This window comes from Anser cygnoides, chromosome 10 (genome assembly GCF_040182565.1).
Source record: "Anser cygnoides isolate HZ-2024a breed goose chromosome 10, Taihu_goose_T2T_genome, whole genome shotgun sequence".
NCBI classification, from domain to species: domain Eukaryota; kingdom Metazoa; phylum Chordata; class Aves; order Anseriformes; family Anatidae; genus Anser; species Anser cygnoides.
In genome coordinates this window covers 2,566,369-2,591,827 of record NC_089882.1, presented here as the reverse complement: position 1 = coordinate 2,591,827, position 25,459 = coordinate 2,566,369, and the positions used below count along the sequence as shown (strand labels likewise).

At 43.5% G+C, this 25,459-nt stretch overlaps 1 protein-coding gene across 31 annotated transcripts in view; it reads right to left on the bottom strand.

The window, feature by feature from the left end:
• Positions 1 to 715: 715 nt before the first annotated feature.
• The window catches only part of TMCC1 (transmembrane and coiled-coil domain family 1), a 152,808-nt gene continuing 128,064 nt past the window's right edge, over positions 716 to 25,459 (bottom strand). For 30 of the 31 annotated variants that reach the window (XM_067002936.1, XM_067002933.1, XM_067002931.1 and 27 more), the window contains 3 exons: positions 14,115 to 15,049; positions 6,808 to 6,943; positions 716 to 5,023 (listed from right to left, as the gene is read on the bottom strand). In XM_067002936.1, the coding sequence (XP_066859037.1) occupies positions 4,709 to 5,023; positions 6,808 to 6,943; positions 14,115 to 15,049 (1,386 nt within the window). In that variant the 3' untranslated portion in view covers positions 716 to 4,708. Of the gene's footprint in view, positions 5,024 to 6,807; positions 6,944 to 14,114; positions 15,050 to 15,838; positions 15,985 to 25,459 lie in introns of those variants that run through there. The other variant, XM_048074523.2, reaches the window with a different exon arrangement.

Below are 25,459 nucleotides of genomic sequence, written 5' to 3'. Positions count from 1 at the left end.
ACCTTTCCTCAGAGGAAGAGGGAATGGGTTGCTGGTCAGTGACTGCAGTCCTACCAGCTGAATTTTTCCTCTTCAAAGCTGAGCTGGGGCCAGGACCTGCTCCACGACAATCTCCACGTGAGAAATGCAGGTGGCTGGAAATGCACCCTCCTTTGCATGTGCAGCCCAGCACTGAGCTGATCCTGCAAACCCAGTAAGGAAGAAGACCAAAGACGTGAGAGCCAGCCCCAAAGCCATCTCCACTGAGGCAATCTGGGTTACAGACAGGACCAGCTCCTTCTTCAAAGACAGCTCTCAGGCAAGTCATTTCATCTAATTGTACCCACGATCCAACTGAGGCTTACAGCACTGCAGCTCAGGAGGGCAAACAAACCCTGTGACGTGCAAGCGGTACAAACTGGTCAGATACCTGTGGGGAACAGCAGTGACCCCTGTCCAGGGGCTGTCCCGGGCTGTGGGAGTATCAGGGGACTGGAACAAAATGGATGAAGAATAATGCAGTGATGCTCCTCCTCCTCTGCACAAAACAGCCAATTTATTCTCACCATGGCCAGGTGGTGTATGTCTGAACATGGGATGAAGTTTGATAATAGGATTTATGGAGAACTTGCTCAAATTTGAAGCTCTCAGGCAAGGGCTCAGCACACTTTTCACACCCTCCCTCTTTTTTTCTTGATCCCCTCCCTCAGCACCCATGGAAACATGCAAATTAGGCCAGTGTTAATAGCTGAGGTCTTTATTTAAATTTTTTTATATACAGTAAAAGTGTTGCAGATAAATCTGCAACAATCAGACAAGACAAATGTAAATCTCTCTCAACAATTAGCAGCTTAAGATCTATAAACTACAGTGTTACGTTCACAAGTGTCATTTCTGTACTTTTCAATCCGTGCAAGTGAGTTTTTCTGTTTATTTTTTACACTTTTAAAACACACTTACAGCTAAGTCAATTGCCTACTACTATACCACCTGGCATACACAACACAGACACACGGGGTTTTTAACTCTTTAGCCACATTCAGAATTCACTTAACTGGTAAAACTACCCGATCTCGAACCCCTTTGTAGCTTGGCTTCTTTTGTTACAATGCTGCCTGTTTGTTTAATTTAAAAAATGCATATTTTTCAAAGCTGAAAGACAGTGCTTTTCTGTCCCAGTGCAACATGTACAGAACTCAACATTTCATCTGATCAGACCTTAAAATCTCACAGGACTGGAATAAACCAATGAAATAATTGCTGTGAGCATGCTCAGAATCATTAAACTAAACTAATGAGGCTGAGAGGAAAGAGAACTTCATAAAATTAAAAATGTTATTTTTTTTGCATGTTTTTTTTTCTTTCTTACATTGAGAAAGCAAATGGGGGAAAACAGATGAACTTCATTTGAACCACAGAATTTCACTGAGGAGCTGTTGCTTTTTTAACTAACACAGTCCATTATATTCTTCCCTTTTTATATGCCAAGTTGATATGTGCTAAACATATCTAAGCAATTTCAGAATTGCTTCAACTCTGAATATGAAATGTTTTGGGAAACATTCTGCTACTCAGAGATGGTCACTAAAAAGCTGACATCCATAAGGAAGGCTAATAAAAGGTACTCACACATGCACACTCGCATCCATGGTGGAAACTGTCTTCTACATGTCATCCAGGAATGCTTCATCAAGAAAGCAAACAAAACCACTTACAAGGAAAGTGAGCTTTAAAGCTAGAATCACATTTCCAACAATATAATCATTGTTAAGCTATCAGAAATCATCACAGACCTTTGAATTGAAGATGGAGGAAAACCCCAAAACATTCTACTAATGCAAAAGGCAAAACACATGGCAGTTCTGTTAGGATATGAAAAGTGGATGCAGCATCATATATGGCATTACTGCAGACAACTTTCTGGAATGGAAGAAACTGTCGAGAGAGAAAGAGACAGACAAACAGACATTGTCCAGAGCCATATATACATGGCCTTCACCGAACAGTTTTGAGGTGATAAGTTTCTATTAAGCCTGCACCTTCTGGCAAATTATCAAATGGCATTTTCTGAAAATGACACAGTTGAGACATTAAATGAAATTTGGATATAAAGAAGGACAAACACTTCCTTCGAATACTACAGATGAGTGGCACTAAGTGTCCAAATCCACTGGCTTTCAACTCCCTCCTACTTTGACCGCATAAGAACCTACCGTGAACTATTTAGTGTGATCAAAACTGAGAAAAAGACAGGTGCAAAAGCTAGGTATCAGAAATAAAGGCAACAAAACTTTTCAACTACGTACCAATTTATTTCTTATGTTATCCACACCTTTGGTTCTGACAAAACCTAGTAATGGGAAGGAGACAATTATCCACGTAATTTGAATCAGCCAGAGAAAGGTGGTAAACAGAATGGAATTTCACTTGAGATAGAAGCATGGTCCAGATAGGGAATGTTTATGCAACCTTTGCTCTGTCTGCAACTGTGGAAAGAATGATTATTTTTGGCTTGACTAAGTTGCAATTGGCAATTTGCGTTTTAAGAAGGACAAGAGCAGATTTGTGCATATGGTGACAAAGGCAGGTGTGCTGGAATCCCTGGGGGGGTGTACCTGAGTTTACTGTGACCATGGAAAGAATACACAGAATCTTTGAAGGAAGAAGAATGGTTGAACAGTGGAGGGCTTGCCCCTGCCAGCAGTCAGAATACCCTCAAGGCTGTTAACCTATTTTGGGGGAATTTCTTGAAGTTCAGAATTTGCATCAGAGCATAAAGCGTTATATTTATATATACACACACACATACATATACATATATATAATGTACATGTTCCATGTATGTATATGTATGATCTCAACTGGTTTAGGTCACAGGGGCAACATTTGGTTCCTAGACAGAATTTAAGCCTAGAGGGAAGAAAACCAGCAAGATCTAACTAAACACCATAAATGGTGTTGAAAGAGAGTCCTGGAGTCCTTTTGGATTTCACAGAGATGGAATTTGAATCTTGATGTTGTTACGGTGGAAAGGGGCACCAATTAAAAAAAAAAAAAATATATATATATATATAGTGAATCCAGATTCCCTGGATGTGAAGCCTGACTGCCTGTACCAACAATCAGCAAAGCATGCTGCCGGGACTTGACAGCTACAGTTGAAAATGACATTTCCTTTAGAGCTTTGAAAAGGTACCTATACCAAGTACTTGCCCTTGCAGCTAAAGAAGAGGATGCTGTCTATGGCACACTGCACTGATACAATCTACAAAGGAGATTGCTACAAACACACACAAGTGATCTTATCAGAGCCTGACAGGAGGAAAACTTTGGTTTCAATTTTTAGGAGTTTATCTGAAAATTAAGTCAGAGTGATTTCCAAGACAATCATTCCTCTACGTGGACTGTTGAATCAGTATTTCTTTCCTTAAAAGAATCCATCTGTTCCCTAGGAAGGGATGAAAAGAAATTCCTTATTCTTATCCTGAGGTCAGGAATGAGAGATGATAACCATGAGGAATACAAACATATTCTCTTTCACATTTGGAAACAAAAACAAAAACCAAAACAAACAAACAAACAAAACCCTGCATGACAAGAATGTGTGGAGAAGATAGATGTTTTTCGTGATGCTGCATCTGTATGCACAGGAGGACAGGTAAATGGCATATGAACATCACTGTGTTCCAGACAGGCTGGCACTAGAAACTGCTTTCTGCCCTCCTCAAAACTGTTTCAGGACAAGACGGCTCACAATTATTCACGCATTTCTTCATTTAAAAACATCACTTCTTTATTTAAAAGGAAAAAAAAAAAGTAATGTCCCTCCCAACCCCTTCCAAAAAAAACCCCCAATAATAATAATAATAATTATAATAAAAAATCCTATATTAGAAACAATAAGGAAGCACTGAGAGTTTGAGTATTACACTCTTCAAGTATGCTGTTTGGATTTTTTTTAAATCTGTGAATATACATATATAAAAAAAACCTTAAAAGTGCGACCAAGGGCTTCTGCTTAAAGATAAGTATTTCAAGGACTACTTCAAATACTGTAGCACAACTGTGCGGTTACTGTGTATGGCATGATGCTTCCACTTCATATACTTGGCAAAGTTGATCAGCCTTACAGAAAGTTTCTCTAAGCCAGGTTAGCACAAATGGCAAACCCAGATGCTGAGTTGGGAAAGAGATCCATGCGTTGTATTTTCTCTTGTTAAGGAAAGAAACCACTCTGAACCCATATATTTGGACATGGAATGTGAGCAGACTTCACAGTAAAAGTTTAGTGTTACAGGTTTGCTGTGGTACCATCCCTCAAGGCTGTGCACTACATTTAGCTTTGCTCATCTTAAGTTAAACACATTCTCCTCTTCCTGACAGGTTTAGTACAGTAGTTCAAGCCACAATTTAAATTGCCCATTGGTATGCTTCAAATTTCTGTGTTTTATTTATTTCTTTTGTACACTTTAAAGAATCTTAAGATTTGCATCCAAAGAGAACCATGCTACATAAAAATTATCCAGGATTCTCGCCAAAAAAGAGTTCTTGAATAAAATCTAAAAAATACTATTGCAATGCATCTTGCAGAGAAAAAACGTTATTCTAAATGTAAACAAATTCACTCGGACACTTTAAAACTTCAGCGGAGTAGTTGCTGACTAATCTTTGCCACGCTTGCTCACTGAGCGTGATGGGAGGGGAGCGACGCAGCCAATTCCTCATGCCATCATCTGGGGGGAGACAAGAACCGTTCCAAGTAGCCAGAGATGGCATCCCAGTGCTTCCACAAAAAGGCAATGAAAACCACTATGAATAAAGTGCTGAACGTCCTATTGCGAGTTTTCATGAGGGGCACGACACAGTTGGCCACAGTGGAGACGAAGACAAGGAGGACTGCCATGACAGCCAGGAGGATGTTGATGAACTTCCCCAGCAGGTTCCTGGCTGTGGCATTCTCCAGACCCTCCAGCTGCACCACCTGCTGCTGCTGCTGCTGCAGTTCCATCTTGGAGATGCGGGTCTGGCACGCTTCCAGTGCCTCCTGTCGGCAAGAACACACTGCTCGGTTGCCAGCACCCTACAAGCCCACCCCCGTGGTGGTCCATGGCACTCATCTTACTGATTAGACCAGACCAGAGCCAGCTTCCTCACGCACTCTCTGCAGGATATGAGTCACTACATTGATTTCATATCCTGCAGCAGGAGTAGAAGAGGCTGTGCCATTTCATGTGATTGAGGAGTCCCTCATTTAACTAGGTACTACAGTTTGTAACAAAACATGTGATCTCATTTACATGACTGAGGCTTGACAGAGAAAGGTGACAGCTTGGGCAGAAGCCAGCCTTTGTTGAAACATGCATTTCAGCTGCCACTCTGCAATGTCAGCTGTCTGTCCCTGTAGGTGGTATAAAGGTCACCTGAGAGCTCATCATCCCTCCTGTCCTGTGGTCGGACACAGACAGAGGAGGACACCAATAGCCCTCTGCAACCAGACAACCTTCATCTGTCTGGAAAGCAGGGGCTACCCAGTGGGCTGCTCACCTCAGCTTTGGTTTCAAGAGACACTGAGGGCACAAAGGCGCCGTGTCCAGCCCGCATCTCCTCCTCTTCCACTCTGTTTGCTTACCAGAGCCTCTCATTTCCATCAGTTTCTTTTCCCTGGCTTGTGCTCGTCTGACCCCTCTGTGAGCCCAATCAGTTCTCTGCTCAATCTGGCAAAAAACTGGAGTCAACAAAGTAACTAATCAAAGAGGCTCAGCCCTATTCTGCTTGGTTAGCAAGCTGAACGAGCTCAGGGAAAGGTCTGAGGAGTGCCAGGGCTGGGATTGCACAGCTGGTGTCATGGGAGGAAGATCTCCTCCAGAGTGCAGCAAGCCTTGGCAAGTGGGCCAACGTGCAGCAGGTGGGCTACTGACAAGCAGGAGGGGTTTTAGGACAATTTGCAATGGCACATTTCTTCTCTCGGAGATAGAAAATCACAGTTTTGCCATTAATCTTCCCTCTGAACTGCTTTTCTCATGACCTAAAGGCCAACGTTGGGTAACAACCAAAAGTCTGCAGAGAGCAGCAGTGTCCCTCAGACTGATGTTCAGATAGGAACCAGGATGTTCTGCCTACAGACCTAGCTCTGTCAAGTGTTCCTCTGCAACATCAGCCGATGCCCATAGCTGTTCTTTCATGCAAGAAAACTTAATGCTTACCTTTTCCTCAGCAATGCTGAGGAACAGTCTAAACCGATTTGCAAGTTTACACCGGAAGTGCTGAATCATAAATGAAGATTAAAAAAAGCTACTGAGAACCCCCCACTTCATTTTAAGTTTCCAACCTTACTTCTTCCTGCTGTGTTAAATGAGAAAGGAGAATGAAACCTGAATATTGCAACATTCTTCAGAGAGGCTGCTGTTTACTGCGAGAGGCCATGGCACCACTGTCCACAAACACTGATTTATTTTAAGCTTAACTTAAAGGTCATTGTCACCTGTTACATTTCTCTGCTACTGCATAATGTCTGTCAATGAAGCATGAGGCTTCTCTTTAGTTATGTTACCTGAAAGTAATGGGTAAAACTGATCAGCCTCCTCAAACAACAAGAAGCCTGAATGCACATCAACTCAACACAACTCGCAGCTGGACCCAGAAGTGTGACAAAAGCCAAGCCTGCTAAGGTGATCCTGCCTTCTTCAGTTATTTTTAATATGCAGTTTGGGAATAAATCTACAGCAATTAAAAACAAGTATTAAATCAAAGAAGTATTTCAAAAGCAAAGCAGTTACTGAAAGGGCAGGTGGAAGACTGGACTTGAGTGCCCTTGTTTCTGCCACCCACCTGGATGTCCCGGGCTCGCTCATAAGACTGGTAGGCAATTTTCTCCTCCATGCTGGCCAGCTCCTGTTTTAGATTCAGGATCTCATTCTGGTGGAGCTCAGTCAGGTCGTTTAGCTGCTCTTCGAGTCTTTCACATCTAGAAATCAGACACACGGTACAGTAGCTTTAATGAGAAGAGGAAGGCACAATTACACAACAACAATTGAGCAATGAACACCACAGACTTTTTATTGAAAACCAGGGCAACAAAACTGGCGAAGGGTCTAGTGGGAAAAACATATGAGGAGCAGCTGAGGTCCCTTGTTGTTGAGCGTGGAGAAGAGGAGGCTGAGAGGAGGCCTCATGGCGGCCTGCAGCTCCCTCACGGGGGGAGCCGAGGGGCAGGCGCTGAGCTCTGCTCTCTGGGGACAGCGCCAGGACCCGAGGGAACGGCATGGGGCTGGGACAGGGGAGGGTCAGGCTGGGGGTTAGGGAAAGGTTCTGCACCCAGAGGTGGTCGGGCACTGGGACAGGCCGCCCAGGGCAGTGGTCGCAGCACCGAGCCTGCTGGAGATCAAGGAGCATTTGGACAACACTCTCAGACACATGATCTAATTTTTGGGTGGTCTTTTGCAGAGCCAGGAGTTGGACTCGGTGATCCTTGTGGGTCCTTTTCAACTAAGGATATTTTCTCATTCTATGATTCTAGTGTGGCTACCTCAATTGCTATGGAAGTCTGCTTTGCAAACAATATAAGGCCTTCTCATTGGGAATTAAGGAAATTCTTTCTAGCAGGTAAGATAACATTAAGCCTGCTTTAAGCCTGGGGAAAAACAAGCAGAAAGGTCAGATGACAACAGTCAAGTGATGGAAGAAATCAAGGACAGAATTAGAATATTTATTCCCCAAACTTCTGTTTTAACCAGACTAAGTTCCCTTCTAATACCGTAAACTCTTAAGCATTTTCATCTATACGTGGAACAGTAATTGCGCAAAAATTACAATGAAATAACATGTGACTGATGCCTCGGAGAACGTGATGGCCTTGTCTGGTCTTTCCATGTGAGAGATGTCATAGAGATGTCTGATTTATTTTTTTCTTTATCTCCATTGAATGATTCAGCTTAACTAGCAAAGATCATTGTATTATTTATAAGAAGGGAACATGAATCACTAACCTGCAGGCTTATTTTTCAGTTTGCTACAGTGAACGGACCAAGAACAGTTTGGAGGCAGAGGGTTGAACAAAAAAATACATTAGGGATACTTCATGTCTGTATGTAGCACTTAATTTTTGAAATTTCAAGTGCTTTGCAAGCAACTCATGTTTCAATACCCTTTAAGAATCAGGCAAGTGTTTGTCTTTCTTTCAAAAGGCAAACATGCTCAGAGAGCTTAGGCCACTAGCTCAAGGGTCAGGAACGCCCAGCTAGGTGCCATCCACACCAGCCTCTTCCACCATGCTCCCCACTAATTTCTCATTATTTGTCCACTGTTAGTGATAGCTCTGACAGCAGCTAAGGTATGGGTACAGCTGTTGTGGCCGCCAGACTTCTCTTACGCTCATTTCCACTGACTGTCTACTCATTGTAACAGCATGGAACAACTTTACAGTACAGCTATTATCACCTGACCCTTGATACTAGTAATTGAGAAATTTGTAAGGAGTTCAACGTAGATAACTTCTTGTTTTAATTTCAGTTCCCCTCTGACCCTACCTGAATTTAATTTATACACATATCCACATGCATAAAATGAATAAACAATATTTATCTACAAACAAGAATTTAATTACAAGTTCTGAAACTGAAACAAAAATCCTTTTATTTTTTTTTTTTAATTCCAAGATTTCTGGTGCTTCATGAACTAAATATTCAGAATCTGCAGGCATAAACTAGTTTTTAACAATGTTCTTGGGTTTTTGTTTTTAACTGAGAAGTCTAAAGAGAATTTTCATTCACATTCCCCATGTAATATTCCTTTAATCTAAAAAGGAGGAGTCAGGTGTAGCGCGACCATTTCCAACAATGAAATACGTGTGGTCAACCAGCAGCGAGACTCAGACAACCACCTGCTGACACGGCTCAGCCCAGGATGGTGCCAGAGTCTCTGTGCAACCAAGGCAGGACATGCAAGAACTGGTTTCCCAGGAACTACAAGCTGCAGACATGAGAACAGCCATGTGAAGACTGGCTAATGAAGAAGGAGCCTGGATAATTAATATTGCCATTTGTTCCCACCCAGTTTAAAAAGAATACAAAACAAAACAAAACTTGCCAACAACTGAGAAATCATAACTAAATTCACTCTAAGTCCCAAAGGCAGCATAAATTACTTGAAATCTATTCAGCTTGTTAATGTAATTCAAAATTCTCCATTGAGTTTATTACACAAAAAGGAGCTTAAGTATACCTGAAAATACCATGATTATGTTTTTTAACCTTCTCCCACATAAACACCCTTCACAAAACAGCTGTTGCCGGGCAGCTTATATCCTGTTCTTTAACAAGAAACAATTTTATTTCAAGAACTTCAAAACTACCTCAAACTACAGGAAACATAAGGAAACCCTTCAAATCCATATAGTTAAGAGTTCAAGCAAAATTCTTAACTATATGGATAACATGATTATCAACACATGATTTTGCTAACACGATTAGCTAAAAGGCTGGCTCCAGTCCTCCCTGCCCAGAAAGGTGGACTACTGTCTTGTTCCAGAACCAAACTTAGTTTTCCAAGGAGTCCCACCTGCTCGACTCAAGAGCTTTTACGGTTTGCACACAACAATCACACGCCTTTTTTTTTGTAGACAACTGCTGGAATTGGGTTATTATTATTATTATTAATCATAATAAAATGACTTATTTTTGTCCTCTTATTATATGTCCTCTGTTCATCTCCTTTTCACTCCTAGTCCCATTACCTACGATTTAGAAAATGACTTTTTTCCACAGTTTTATATTGGTGTTCAAATCTGAAAAGCTAAAAGGGGATCACATGACTTACAGGGCCAGAAGCCAGGGTTTTCTGTCGAAGGATGGTTCAGATTTAGTTTAGAGGCACTACAAAAACAAAAGGGACAAGACACCTGCCAAAAGGGTTAAGACTACACTCATACATCCCTTTCCAATGTACAAGTGTCAGCATCTTTGCAACAGACTCTAAACTTGCCTGTGCAAATAGCAGTGCCTCTGCTGATCAAATCCCATTCCACTCCAGGTACTGAAATTTCTCATTAGAATCTAAGCATTATTTTATCACCACCTAAAACGTGAAATTTCCCCTTAAAATTACTACAGCACAGATTAACAAGCTATAACACAGAAACTTTCCTATGTAATAGACGAGTGATAATCATCATACGTATTTCATTATCAGAGATGCCCATATGGAAGACATCCAGTATACTGTTGGGGTGTTTGGCTAAAGTATGGGATACGGAAATACTTTGTTTAGAAAAGTCACGTCAGATTTCCACACATTTTCTGAGGCTCACTCTTTGGAAATCAGAAAACTGACTTGAAAATGACTGTGGAAAACAATTATTACAATTTCATTTTCTAAGCGCGTCTAGGCATTTTCAGGTAACAGTTGCAAAATACACAGCTAATACAGCATATTTATGGCAGATACATGATGATGAAGACATTTTATCTGTACTCAGCAAGTGCTCTGGCAAGTAAAGAAACTGACTGAACTTACGGTAAAAGATCTGTACAGCACACAGTGAACTGAGTTTAATACATCTCTCCTCAAACATCCCTTAAAACTTTTTTTCGGTGGCTATGTTATACAGAATCTCCTCTAGCCTTTATTTGTCATCCACATACATTTTTTATGCTACTGAACACACTGCTATCAATAGCAGAATAATAGCTAGAAGCAGTATCTATTTGCAATATACTGCATGTCTTCTACCTAAAGGATACACAAGGGACAGAGCTCGCTCCAAATAATACTCTGTGCCAGTATTTATGCCATGCTTTCAGCTCCAAAGCCTCTCCTGGTGAGAGAAAACAGCTCTGCAGGAATGTTTCAGTGCTTCTGCACCTGGGTGAGGGTCCTTCGACACTGAACATGCAGCTTTTGCTGCCCTGGCTTACTGTTCAACCATTCTAGACCTCAAAAGTTTAGCACATCTGATCTATTTGAAAATAAATGAGAACAGACTGAAGCCCAGCGATCAGACTGTAACAAAAACGAAAGCACAAGCTTCCAGCATTTTGGCTGTCAGATTTCTCTGACAGGAATGTGAGAGATTTAAATGCACTTTCCAAGGATGCTGGGTTGGGCAGAAACCCAAACGCTCAGACTGGCCACACTCCAAATGTGTGAGCTCATGGATTTCACTGTGTACAAACAGGTTCCTAAAGGGACAAGAAAGATGAAAATGCTCAGCAGGAACTTTATTTTGGTCTCAACAGCACAGAAAGTCCCTGCTCGTATCAGTAAACAACCGCCACCCTTCTACCGCCACGATAAGCAACAGGCCGTCCCAGGGCTCGCTCCCAGCGCGGGGGCAACACGGCGGCTGCAGAGGAGCAGGCCAGGACCTTCCTTCCTCGATGACTCAGCCCCGGCCGAGCGGCGCGGTGCTGTGGGGCCAGCGCGCCCTGCCAACGGGCGGGCAGGGCAGGGCCGGGCTGCGCGCCCCCGCGCCCCGCAGCCCGGAGCTGGGGTGACTGCACCAGCGGGGCCCTGCCCTGGCGCCGGCTACGAAGAGAGCCGTGCCACCGACAGCAAGGTCTTGAAGCGGGGAAAGAGAGGGAGGAGATGGAGTAGGTCAAGGAAAACCTGCGAGGCAAGCCATGGGTGATAAACAGAAGCTAAACGAACGCGCAAGGAGAAAAGACTAAAACCTGCAAAAAAAAGCAGAAACCTATGAAAGAGGAAATGGATCAAGACTGGGTGAGAAATGGTACAGCACTCGCTTTCTTCCAGCTTCCAGGTACAATACAAATACTCAGTGCAGCCCTATAAGCAAAGGCTTCTCTAAAATAATTTTTTTTAAACCTTAACTGGACTCAGTGATTGTTTTTGAACACTTCCCAGAAACAGAGCAGAGTTGTGAGGTATTTATAGCTTCTAAAACCAGTTATGATTAATTTGAATCCCCAGCCTCAAACCATGACCTCCATTTCTCTTTCCCATTTTTTTTTTCTGAAGAGAGATGAAGAAGAAGAGTTACTGGCCAGAGGCACAGGGGCTGGCCTCCTCAGACGAGGCAGCGCTGTCCTCCCAGACCTCATGCATACCGCACAGCCTTCCATTTCTCGGGGGAATGCTGTCTTTTATCTTCATGATATTTTAGAATATGGAAGCTATCCAGCAAGAACCTAGATTTGTACATAAGGTATTTTTCTCAATGTGATTAATCCGTGAGCTCCTTGTGGATCGTGCAGTTACCTGCTCATCTCCGAAAGCTTGTAGAGACAAGAGCACTTAGTGTGGTTCAACTGGTCCTTTTTAAAGGTCACACCTTCAATTAATTTGCATCAGCTTTCCAAATGGCAAGTCTAAATCACTATCGTTTTATGCCTTTATAAGCTAAATACACACTCTCCTAGAAGCTTTTCACTCCAGGCTGTCTTGGTTAGGCTATGGGCTCACCTTCAAGGTAGCACTTCATACTGGACTCGTAGAAGGACCTATGTGAACCTTGCTGAACGGTTTCAGGGAATAACTAGTCGGTTTAGCTGACAAGAGACATCAGTCCCCAACCAAGGTCTTTTGTTTTAATTTCAAGTCACTCCTTCAGTTGGACTGTGCTTGCATATAGCGTTCCACTAGGAATGGCTACTGCTGTATGTGTGAAACAACAACCTACACAGCACCAGACAACAGGACCCCTCTCTTCTGGGGCGCAGAAGATCAAACTCTACATCGCTTCACAGCGTGACTTCATGACAATGAAGTATTAGGAACCAAAGTTGCTGTGTTAGGCTCCGGTTTCAGTAAATCGCTGATGGTTGCAACGTGGGATTAGAAAGTGATGTTGGTCTGGCTTTGTCTAGCCAAGCTTTGCAAAACACACAGAAAGCCTGCTGTCACTACAAGAACCTAGCAGGCTAAGCCTTTTCAAATGTTTTTCCAATGATCTGGCACCAGCATGTCTGAAAAGCTGTAGGGTGACGATGTAGCACCGTGCAAACCAACACAACAAATGGCACAGGGTACTTCAGAAAGCCTGGCCCCACACCCAGCAGCCGCACCGAGCCTCAGTTTGTGCTTCACAGCCTGGTCTAACTGGTGAAGGCCACAAACAAGCTCCTTACAAAGGCCTGCTGTGCTCCATCAGAATGAGGGTTTGGGCGCCTTGAATTTTTTATCTAAAGTTCTGAAAGTGCAGTTGGAGAACCATACTGAATTTAGGTCCTGAAGGGCTGGCAGAAGGCCAGACTCCTCCTACCCACCCCAACAGGAGGCTGGGGAGCAGCCCCTGCTCCCAGCATGCGATAGGGATGCAGCACAATCTGCAGGGCAGCACGGGGGCAGCCTGCTGAGAGCTCTCACGGCCAGCATGGGAGGAGAAGGGAAATCGTTCCCCTCAGGAACTGAGGTGGCCAGAGGTGGTGGCTGCCATACTGCTAGGCTGCCCCTTGTGACGCCCAGAGCCAGGAACTGGTAGTACTGCAGCAGCCCCACCACCCTCCCATCCCTTCCAGCAAGGGGAAGACTGATCAGAACACCGGGTTACCCACTTCCAGAGCCACATTACCTCTGCAAAAAGAACAGAAGTAACAGCATATTACCTCTGCCACTAGTTAACATTTAATATTTCTTTGAACTCTGCCGCTGTGGGGCAGAGCTGAGAAGAGAAGGGAAGGGAACGTAAATCCTAGTTTTGGTGTATGAGCAAGAGTGTGTCTTTTTGGAGAGCCTTAAGAATGCTGGTTATTTCTTTTTCTGGTAGATGTGGATCTGAGCAATGGAGGAGGCAGGGTCAGGATACTGCCCACTTGTACCCTCCTGAACCCCGCCTTGCCCCAGACCTTTGTGGGCTTTTTCCTGGGTAAAGCACTTCCTGGGTAACAGTAACTGCATCAATGTACTCCTATTTTCTGGGGACACCTTTCTAAACTTTTTTGACTTGACTTTTTATCTCAAAAAAAATCATGAAATGGCCTTTTTTTTTTCTGTGTCTTTCTTGTAGAGAGAAGGAAATGAGCAGCAGGATCATATTTACAAAGCACGATGTTTGTAGGGCAAAATCCTAAGATGACTCCAGAGCTTCCTACTTGAACCAAGCTGCTGAGTACTACTATCCAGGACTCTCGTGCTCTGCAACTCACAATATTTAATAGAAAAACTAATAAAAAAGTACTTACCTGTACCGCTCCTCCTGCAAAGTCTGCATTATTAGTGAGTAATCCCTCTGATAGCGAACCTTAAGGTCCTCAAATGATTCTTCCAGTCTTGCCTGTGTCTCTCGAATTTCTTGAATCTCATGTAGTATTGCATCAAACCCTGAGCTCTGCATATCCAGAGTGTTTGTTTTGGAGCTGGAAGCTCCCACAGGGCCCCCTGTTGTGCTGTTGGCTCCCACTGAGCCTGACGTGGCACTGGAGCAATCCTCTTCACTGCCATATTTTGGGCTTGACTGGAAGTTCTGAATAACACCTAGAGCCTTGCCTCCTGTCCCATCTTCCTGGCCTTCTTCTAAAGAGTCTTTCAGATTAGCAATGTTGTCTGCGCTCCCAAACTTGTTCCTTATGAGGGAGGCAATCTCACGGGGTTTGGAAACCACAGCTCCTGCTGCTGAATGTGTGGCTTGGGAGAAACTGGAAAGCCCACCTTTAACACTATCTACTACTCCCTCACTGAAGCCAGTGACTTTCGCTCCAACATCTTTCAATCCCTGATGCATATCCCTGAAGACATCTTTTGGCTGCCGTGGCATGCCATTCTGTTCAATTTCTCGTAGCTTTCGATGGTAATGCTCTAGTTTCTTCTGCAGCTGCAAGATCGTCTGGGCGGACTTTTGATTTTTCTTCTCAAACACTTGCTTAATACGGGCGCTCTGCTGCTTGTCTGCGTTGTTGGCTAGTTTCAGGTACTCTGCCACATTGTCATCACGGGCTGTTTGTTCGATTTTGATCTGCTCAGTCAACTTCAGTATCTTCTGTTGCAGGTGTGTGATAGCCACTTTTGTACGCTGAGGATCTGGGGTCCCATCAACAGAGTCTGCGTTGATGCTGCCATCAGTGCTCGAGGCCACTGCACTAGAGGTCTGCGCTAGGCTGCTGACTTCCAATCGCTCGATCTAGATGAGGAAAGAAAGAAATATAAACACTAAAGACCAGTTTTACTAATACAGAAACCCGTCCTTTTTTGTACCAACCATCTTGACACGTGGATGTAATTCTACAAAAATGCACCTTTTTTCAGCTGGCCAGGGTATAGTATCAATAAACTCTAAGTCTCTACACGTAAAAATTGAGCATGATGCGTTTGACGGGCAGGTAGTAAAAGCAGAGGAAAAGGAAAGCAAACTCCCAAATACCTGATGGCCTTGAACAATCAAAAAGTCAAGCACAAAGCAAGACAGAGAACCCAGCTTTGGCAGGCTGACTTCCGGGAAGTTTTGATATGTGGCCAGTATCTCCATCAGCATCAGAATAAAAAGGTAGAGAAGGTGAGTGTGAAAGAGCAAAAGCCATATACATCAAGTAAATAGAAAACCCAAATTATTCTCAGCACTTCATTTATTTATATGAAAGCAAGGAAATAACGAGACGTGGTGAAACAAAAGACCTACTAAGCTCAGCGCTCAGAGCAGAAATAAACAGACCTTCAGACCTCAGAAAACATGCCCTGCTTCACGTTCCCAGGCCCGCAGCTCATGCTGCTAGCGATACCCGGCGCGAGCGGGTGCCTCCGAGCGGAAGGACAACGCGCGACGAGGACGTTACGCGCCGCTTCACCGCGAAGGAGGCACGCGAGGCGACCGCAACAGGCGCCCGAGCCTTCTCCTCCGGCCTGACGAAGCAAGCCGTCCCGCGGCACCTTCCGCTCCCCGGCCCGCCCCCGCCGAGCCCCGCGCCCCCGGTACCTTGGCCCGGCGGAGCAGCAGCGCCCGCTCCCAGTGCATGGCTCCCGCCGGGCGCCCGCATGGCCCCGCGCCGCGCCCCACCTGGCCCGGCCCGGCCCGGCCCGGCCCCGCCCCGCCCCGCCCGGCTGAGGCGCAGCGCCCGCCCCGCGCCGGGACGAGGCCCCCGGGCGCCGGCCCCGTGCTGCGGCGGGTGCGGGGCTTCTGCAGGGCCCCGGCCGGAGCCGCCCGCGCCCCTCAGCGCCGGAGGCGAGGCCTCGCCCCGCAGCTGGCGGGGAGCGCTCCTCTTCCTCGCCCTGTTTATCCTTTGGACGCGGTCGGCTGGAAGCCTGGCCACTCGCCTGTCCGGACCGCGTCGCTGTCACCGTCTCATCCGTGCCACTGTCGTGCTGACGGTAGCTTAGTAATACTTTGAAAGGTAAAGTCTAAAAATGATGCTTAGAACCACCTCTATTCACACGGAGAGAAAAAAAAAAAAAAGAAGAAAAACCACCACCACCACCGTTTTAATTAGTTTTAAGCCACGCAAAACAAAATAAACATTTTGGCTTTTACAGACACAGCAAACAGCTCTGTAACACGCTGGATAAACAGGCTGTGATTCACGCTCTACACATTCAGCAAACAAGATTTAATGGTACACATTTCTTTTTCTCCTCGGAACCAGCAGCTTGATTTAAACAATGGACGGCATTGCTGATTCCTTAAACAACTACCATTCAATTCATGGCTTACCCACCAAATGCAGAATGCATTTCCACATCTGTCTTGTGAATATATACTTACAAAACAACAACAAAATATTAGCGTTAATTGTACCCCTCTGGTTTCAATAATTTATATTTGTGATTCACCACAACAAAGCCAGTTCCCTGCAGTAGAGGGGCAGCGCTGCGTGTGCTGCAGCAGCTTTGCTGGTGCTGAGCGGGCTCAGCCAGTCCTTCCCAGCAGCTTCGCATGGAGGCTCTCTGCTATCACATTGAAAGGAAAGACGATTAGCTGTATGGAACGCTCGGCTGATTTATTTTCAAGGGGAGGTCGGGTACTGGAAACCACAGAATATCAGCTTTCAATCTGTAGTGACTGCAGAAATATCAACCACTCTCTCAAACAGGTTTATTTGTAGAAACCCGTGATCTCAAGATAGCTTAGTGGAAGACTAGTGCAGAGGACTTCTATTAAATCAGTGGGACTAACAATACATGACGTTAGTACTGTACAGAGAGCATTCTGTCTCCGAGATGTAGGGACATGACTGGTAAGATACCTTCTTGGAATTCGCAATTTCATTCACATTTTCATAGGATTATCACTGATCCAGTTTCTTCATATGGTCTAGAAGTAAACAAAGATCCTGTGCACACCAGGCACGCCTGACCTAGACAGTGGTGGCCACCAATGCCCTGAGGCATAAGTGCTTAGCTCCTTCTCAACAGATCCTTTACGATCATCAGCACGCAGCTTGATTTACTGCTTTTCCAACTTGACATAATCTGCAAAGCAGCACAGTGTAGACCCTTTTCTGTTCCGTACACCAACACAATCTTATTATTCCTCCAAACTGCCTTACAAAAACAAGCTGGCTTCTCAAAAAATAATAAAAAAGCAACAAACAAACAAACAACCCTACCAACCCATTTGTAAAGATCTGTATCTACTCAAGAATTAAATATTAGTATAAATGGCAGATAAAAAAAAAGAACAAACCACAAACTTGATGCTTTTTTTTTTTTTCCCCCAGAAAGTAACTTGAGATAACTCAATGTTTCATAACTAAATGCTTTTGAACCTGGCAGTAGTAAAGGTGGGTGCGAGTGGGTCTGATCGAGTGTCCCAGAACCACACCGGGCTAGGAGCTCACGCACAGCACAGACGTGCTGCAAGCTGAAACTGGCACATTTCAGTGTTGTAGAACTAAATGGGACTTCAACATTACTTTGCAATAACGAGTTTCTATTGACTTAATTCGCTGCAATTTGGGTCTAAATAGCATGTGTGGGTAATTATAAATTAAACTACCAGTACACTCTTCTCTCAGACAAGAGTTTTGTGAGAGGAAAAATTCCACAGAACGTTTCTCTTTCCCCCTTTTAAAGTCGGTTACTTCAGCATATATTCTCAGGTTATTTTCCTATACCCATGACAGAAAATAATCCAGAATAGCTGTAGTAGAGTAAACCATCTTGGGTTAATTATTTCAGAATTACCATTTGTGTGGACATTACTCTGGACTGATACAAAGGGTTTCTTCCAATTAAAAAGCAAATGACTGTACAAAGTGCTATTCTGGACCAGAACAGAGATAAGTACCTTCACTGTATCGACAGTGCTTTAGAAAGGGAAGACTCAGCACAAACGCGGCCCCTCGGAACACCGGGAAATGCTGGTGACATATTATTGATTTAAGATGACTGGCAATCTGTCCTGAAAAGATGCTGGTAAATGAAGTATTTTAATGGTCAATGTTTGTATAAAAATAGGCATTACAATTCAGTTTGAAAATCTCCCTTGCAATACAATTTTGCAGTATATTGAGTCAGTCCAAACTGAGTGGATCTGCATGACCACCCAACCAGGAGGTAACCGAAAACTGCTTTGGCATTATGCCATCAATCAAATTAAGTCACATGAGGACCTTCCTTCTTGCTTCTCCTCAAGATCTTATCAAATTCCTAGCACTTTTGAAACTATCGTGCCTTCCCTTCTGTAAAAGCTTTTCTATCTGTTTTGCAATAGACAGTCCATACAGAACCTATGATTCTGCCTCTTTTGGCTGTACTGAAGATTAAGTGTGTTCATTTTAAGGTGCTTCAACCTTCTACAGAAGCTACTCCAGTAAATTTACAAAGTCTGGTTTTTTTTTGTTTGTTTTTTTCTCACCTTGTTTTAAAACAAGCAGGGCAGCTGGCTTAAGCAAATAGCAGCAGAATTCAGAACAAGCCTACTTTAAGGAGATTGCTCCGCTCCCGTTTCTTTCCGTATTTGGAGTTTTAAAAATGTGACTGCAAAGAATCATGTTACTTGGAATAAAAATATATAGGGCAAGGTGAGAAAGGTGAACTGAGAATGACAACAGAAATGAGCAGCCCTGGAAGGAAACCGAGTGATTTCTTGGGTGCCTGGATTAGTCATATTTCCCAGTGACTGAGCACTCTCAGTGGTATAGAAAACTAATCACTAAAAAATTCAGTGCTTTTTTTCCACCCCACTGTACTGAAGGCAGTATAGTGATATCATCAGAAGAACTTAGGAGACTCACAGAAAGTAGTAAGTTTTAGATTTCCTGTTTGGAAACACTCCTCGTTAACAGACTCGTCAGCGCAGGGCTGACAAAGATGGGTGTGCTGTAGGTGCAGACAGAAACTGGCTGCTCCCTGGGACGCAGCAGACAGGAGGGGATGACTCGGGCGAACCGCTCCATGTCAGGTGGACAGATGGTCGCCTGCCGTGGGCGTGAAGAAGCATGGAGAACTGCAGACTCCAGTGATGGATGCAAGACAGTTAGCTCATTAGTAAATATGACCTGTAATTAACACCTTATGGGAATAAAAATTAGAGGGGAGAAAAAGAAAGAATGTCTTTCATGTTTGACTGTGTCTGCGGATTTACCACACCGTACAGGCGGGTGCCTGCACTGCGACCCCTCCAGCCTCAGCTTGGCCCCGTCCCAGTGGGAGGCTGAGATCTGGCTGCAGAGAGCACATGGAGCCCAGCCTCCTGCAAGACCCGACGTGGCCAGGGCCTCGGGGTGACAGGAGGGTTGCGTGGAGTTGCACCTTTGAACTGAGATGCCAAGTGAGATCCAGATTGCTTGTTCTTTGAACCCCCAAACACGCTCTATACTTACTAAAACTATGTAATGCTTGAAATAGGTAACTCCTTTTGATGCCTCTCAAGTCTCCTTATACTTTCAGCTGGATATAGAATTATTTACTTCCTACCCTGATCTGCAGTGGCTCTGAACACCAACCTGAAAGATTATTTTAAGGCACCTTTATGTGCAATTCTCAGTGCCAAAAAAGTGAGCTTTGGGGGGAAAAAGAATACACACAAACTAATGCAGATAAACAAAACAGTGAAAAATAAAAGCTCTTGAGACCTCTGGAGAACAGCAACAAACACAAAAAATAGTGGATTTTGGAATTGGATACTCGAGTGTTAAAACTGATCCAGTTTCCTATTCAAACATACAGTCATGTTTTGCAAAGAATTATCTTAGATGTCCCTAAGAGAGGTTTTATACCACCAGACTTCACTTTTTTGTTGCTAGCTGTAATGAATTTTTAAAAACACTTCATCAGAGGGAACAGATATTTTGCGATACCATTCTTGTAAGCCTGGCAGAACTACTCACAGAAATGCCAAGATACAGTTCTAAAAATAATTCAATACCAGATCCAAAACAGTGAAACTGATCTCAGACAGCTAATGTCCAACTGGGTAAGCCATTTCCTCTTCATTTTAAAGTACCATTAAAGTAAGGTTATAAACAAGAAGCACTTATGACTGATTTTCAGCCACACCAAAAGACACAAGAGGTAGGAACTCCCATTTCTTTAATACACAAGTTTTTCAGAAAGTCACAAGTCTGTGATCCCATGGCAGCCACTTTGGCTGCGGTCCCATATTAACAGGGGAGAATTATCATTTGTTACTCAGGGAGGATGTTTTCTCGTACGTTCGGACCAGCTGGGTCAGAGGTACACGTGCAGTGTTCCACAGGTACTGCTGTGCTCTGTTCTGCACTACAGTTGTCCATGGTGTGCTGCTGCTGGAAACCAAATGCCAGGGAAAAGGAGTTCCTTTTACTTCCTACTTTGCTCTAAAACATAGTTGGTGAATGGACCTCAGTAAATTCTCACATTTCCAATGGGCTTATTCCTGTATATGTCCATGTGGGATACTGTATAATATTCTCCTTTCTAAAAGCAAACAGATGGCAAACTGCACTATGCATAAGACTCAGAAAAACTGTATCTTGATAATGTTCAGGATCAAGTCGCTTCGGAGTCAAGAAATTCTGTGAGCAGGAAGGTATCTGTATGAAAGGGGCTTGAGATTACTTAAAATAAATTATTCTCAAATTTAGTTTTATCTTTCTTGTTTCCATCCCAGCATGTTTTTGGTAACATCTCCTGTTTCGAGGAGTCAAAGGTGGCTTAAGGAGAATAGCTTTTATTGCTTTAACACAGGGGTGACAAACAGTAGAAGACAAACATCTTCTGTTCAATAAACCACGCGTCACATGAAGTAGAATCAATCTTTTGGATGCTGCTGCAGTTTCCACCGAAGTAGTAATATACCCCAAATTCACATCAGTTCCAGGAGTCCTGCACTTCAAGGAGAGATGTGTTTTTAAGAGGTATGAAACCGACAGTCTGGCAAACTATGGCTGTAGAAAAACCACAGCTCTTGATAATAGGATAGAGGTGTTAACCTCAGTTTATGATAATGACACTGTAATTTCTCATTTGGCCCTGTGTTTTCCCCCATTTCCCTACATGTCAGTATTTGTACATTGTGAAAAGTGACCTCCATTAGGCCCCAAACAATTATATAACTGCATTAAATCATCTAAATGTACACTTTTATAAAGCCATGCATAGAATCACTGTGAGGTACAGCGAAGAAGCATTTAAACATCATGAATTACTATGAGGTACCTTCAACATATTCAGTTAAGTGTAATTTGCAGTCAACAGCCAGATATCACCCTCCTGCATAACACCTGTAGCACAATTCTTTAAATAATGTTTGAGTCAAGGTGGCATCAGCTCTACTGTCAGGTGAGTAGACAGTGTATGATGCTCCTACTGGATCCAGTAAAGACAAACCATGTTGTAAAATCTATTGTGGGTCCTGAAATAAAGAAAAAAATACTAGAAATTACTCTGTCTGACCTACTTTGGTATTGTAATAAGTAATTTATGACCTATGGTTGAGACAGCTTTTTTCTAATGCTTTGCTTCTGATAGGATGTTACAAAACCACAGACTGGCTGAGGTTGGAGGGGCCTCTGGAGGTCTTCTTATTCAAGCTCCCTGCTCAAACTGGACCACATAAAGCAGGCTTCCCAGCTCCGCGTCCAGACAGCTTTTGAATATCTCCCAGGATGTAGATGGCACAACCATATAGTACACTTGTGGGTATGTTTATATAGACAAAAAACTTGGGCCTGCAACCCTTTTACTCTGTCTACTGCAACACTGCCACATGTTTGATACTATCAACTCTCTGGTTCACTATTTGTTGCAAACTGCATGTTTGTATCATTGCAAATCCTGTGTCCAGGATGCCTCTTGATCCAGATGGAACAGCAGATGTAAGGGAAAAGATTTTTGTTCGTTCACCTCTAGACTAAATACAGACAGAAGATCCAAATAGTGCTGTACCGAACCACCCCTAGAAACACAACAGTTCCCTCACGTGCGAATGCACAGAAGAGTGAGTTACACCTTCCGCCTTCCCTAGCAAGTGTCCAGTGCACATACATGCTCCTGCACTACTTAACACCTGCCTTGGCTTTACTCCCAACATGAATACAAAAGGAAAACAAAGCAGAACAGGTCCAGCATGATTCCTCATGACACACGGTGCAGTTATTCTGCAAAAATTTATAGACTGATTCAATCTTCAGAAACTGCAGCAACTTCGTATTTTAAGAGGCCTCCGTCTACTTACCCACAGGAACTGCTGGTCATTGCCAGCAACTGTTTTGAGCAGTCCTTATTACACTCCAAAACCAAAATCAAAATCAAAATCAAAACTGGCTAAGGAAAGCATGTGAACAGATGGACAGCTCAAAGAAGTCTGTGTGTTTTTCATACTACAGTTCATTGGTTAGACGATAATTAGGATTTCTAAAAGAGATAAACAATCTTTGCCTGTGGGCAATTAACCCTCAAAACGGTGGGAAGACTGGCCTAGTTACAATAACAACAACAAAAAATGCCATGAGAAAACAAAAATGGAAAATGACTCTGAAAAAGTACAATAAAAATTCCCATACAATCCCTTTGTCTGCCTAAGATAACAACTAGAGCAAGGAACCAACACTGGTAACACCAAAAGGAAATGGTCTTATACCTTACTCATAGCAGTCAAACAATGACGAGTGATGATTAGTAAAACATTTGCACTCACATGTTACATCTGCCAACCCAGAGGAACGCACGTGGTTCTCAGCATTCCCACGTGCCCAGTGTGTCCTCTAGAAAGGGGAAGAGACAGCAGACACCTAACCAGGGACAGAAGGGTTAGACACCAGCCTCAAGAAAACAACATTTTACAATAATTTCGAGAGACCTCCATGTGATTTAGTGTTCCCTTTCTTTGGTGACAGTGCCAAGGTAAGCAGTTCCTTGCCTAACTTTGTGCTGGCACGAGCAGGGGATGGGAAGAACAACAACTTGAGGGGCTGAGTGGTGAGCCAGACTGGGGTCTGACCTGCACTAGGCCTAACCCAGCCAGGAGGACCTAGGAGGTGTTTTGCTCTCAGTAAGCTCCCACGCCTGGCTCACCGCAAGGCTCCACAAACTATCAGCAGGTCTGCAGGACCACCGCTAGAAGGAAGACGTGACCAGGGATTGCCTAAGTCGGTGCTATTGCTGCAAGAAACTTACATCAAGCTATGGCCTGAGGTATGCATACAAACACTCTTCCACAAGTGTTTCTTACTCATCTTAAGTGTACCTGGAAAAGACAGCTGCAGTGTGACTCTCCTATGGCCTTGTCACTTAATTCAATGTGAAATGGAGATACGACTTCATATGCTGTTTCGAGTGACAGAGTTTGGCTATAAAGCAAGCAGCTGTATTCTCCTCATCTCTGTTGGCTGCAGAAATCCCCCAAAGAGACCAGCATTTCAGCTCACCAGCTGGTGGGGTCAGGGGGAACTGCAGAAGATCGCTGCTACCACAGGACGTCTGACTTGCTCTATGAGAAAGAATTGCGTGGGGCACCGATCACAAGTAGCTTAACTCATTCCACAGTGAAGCTGCAGGAAAATCTGTACCGGGACAACACAATCCCTGCGCATGGGTGTTCCCTGCATAGCATTTCCAGTGCAGCAGAGCTGGGCAGGCCCTATGTCATCCCACTTTTTGGATCTGGCTGCCCCAGGCCTCTCATGAAGCAAACACTATCACTTACTCACTGGTTATGAGGTACCTAATGCTACAAAATTGACCTGCACCTCTCCCTGCTGAGGTAATGCGCATAAAACCCTGACTGCTGACCTGGCGGGAGTGGCGGGCAGAAGCAAGGGGCATTACGCAGAGAGGATGAAGCCACAGCACCAGGCACCAACTCTGCCCTCGAGCATTTGCACCCTAAAGACAGAAGGGAACATGACAACAGCGTAACAGGACTCCGGAGATAACATCTACGGCTCCTTCAGTTCTTAAAATCCAGTTGATATCAAAGTCCTTACCTTCTTGACCTTGAACTTTAAAAATTTTGAGCAAAGACATTTTTGAATGCAAGAGAGTAATGCTTGGTGGTCCAATTCAGTAATGTCTTTCCAAAGCTACAGAGAAGTCAAGAAGTAAATCAGAAGTGCTAGTTGAATAAACAGGACAGCGATGATGACATTATGGATAAGACGAGTCCAAGAGAACGAATAAAACAATAGGAATAGAAAAATAGGAAGGAACTGAATAATACACAAGGCCTTGCAGGAACCTGATTTTTGAGGCGAAAGAGGATGACAGTAAAAATATGGCCAAAATAATATTCATGGACGTTTATTTTAGCAGCTGCAGATTTTTAATCAAGAGGGGCCTGCCAATCAGGCCAGAAGTTACAATAATAAGGATAGGAAATGAGGTAAAGCTGAACAAAAGTTAAGTATAGGGATTGAGAGGAAAGGGCAGATTTGGAAACAAGTTTACACAAGATTTCATCAGAAAATAGCTATGTAAAATGACCTTTTTGCTTATTTGTTTGGGGCTTTTTTTTTTCCTTTTAAAATTCATTCTAGTTTCCCCAGTATGTTCAAATCACATCTCATTAACTTACAGACAAAACTATTGTTAACACTTTCCAGAGAGTACAGTTTATTTTCCTCATGCTTCAAGCTGCTATTTTATAAATGCAGATTATCATTGCATCTTACATATTCATTAGTAAAGAAAAGAGTTTAATTTTCAGATTGCAAGTTAAATTTGACTTGTAAAGCAACTGAGCAAAACAGGTCTGGAATCTGGGAGAACAAACATCTCTGTGATCACTCTGTACAGAATGAGCACACATGAGAGAACAAGGATTTCCCCCTTCTCAGGAGATTTTTCTTTTGAAAGTTAGCATGCAAGTCATTGCTAAGTGTTTAGTTTAAATAGCTCACGTTCCTGAGCACAGCCATGCTTCTACACTTCAATTCTTTTTATTTATTTTTCAATTGTGATATTTTCTGCAAGTACAACACAGAGTGTGACTGTAACCAAAGTCCATCCTGGAAGCAATGTTTCAAAGTTGAACCTATTAACAGCTTATACTAAAAGATAAACATTTTACAACATCAAGATTTGTATTTCCTGTGTATGCATTTCTTTGTCATTCTTATATACAATTTCTTGACATACTGTTCCCCTATTTAAAGCCTTTCTAATGTAACATACAGATAGC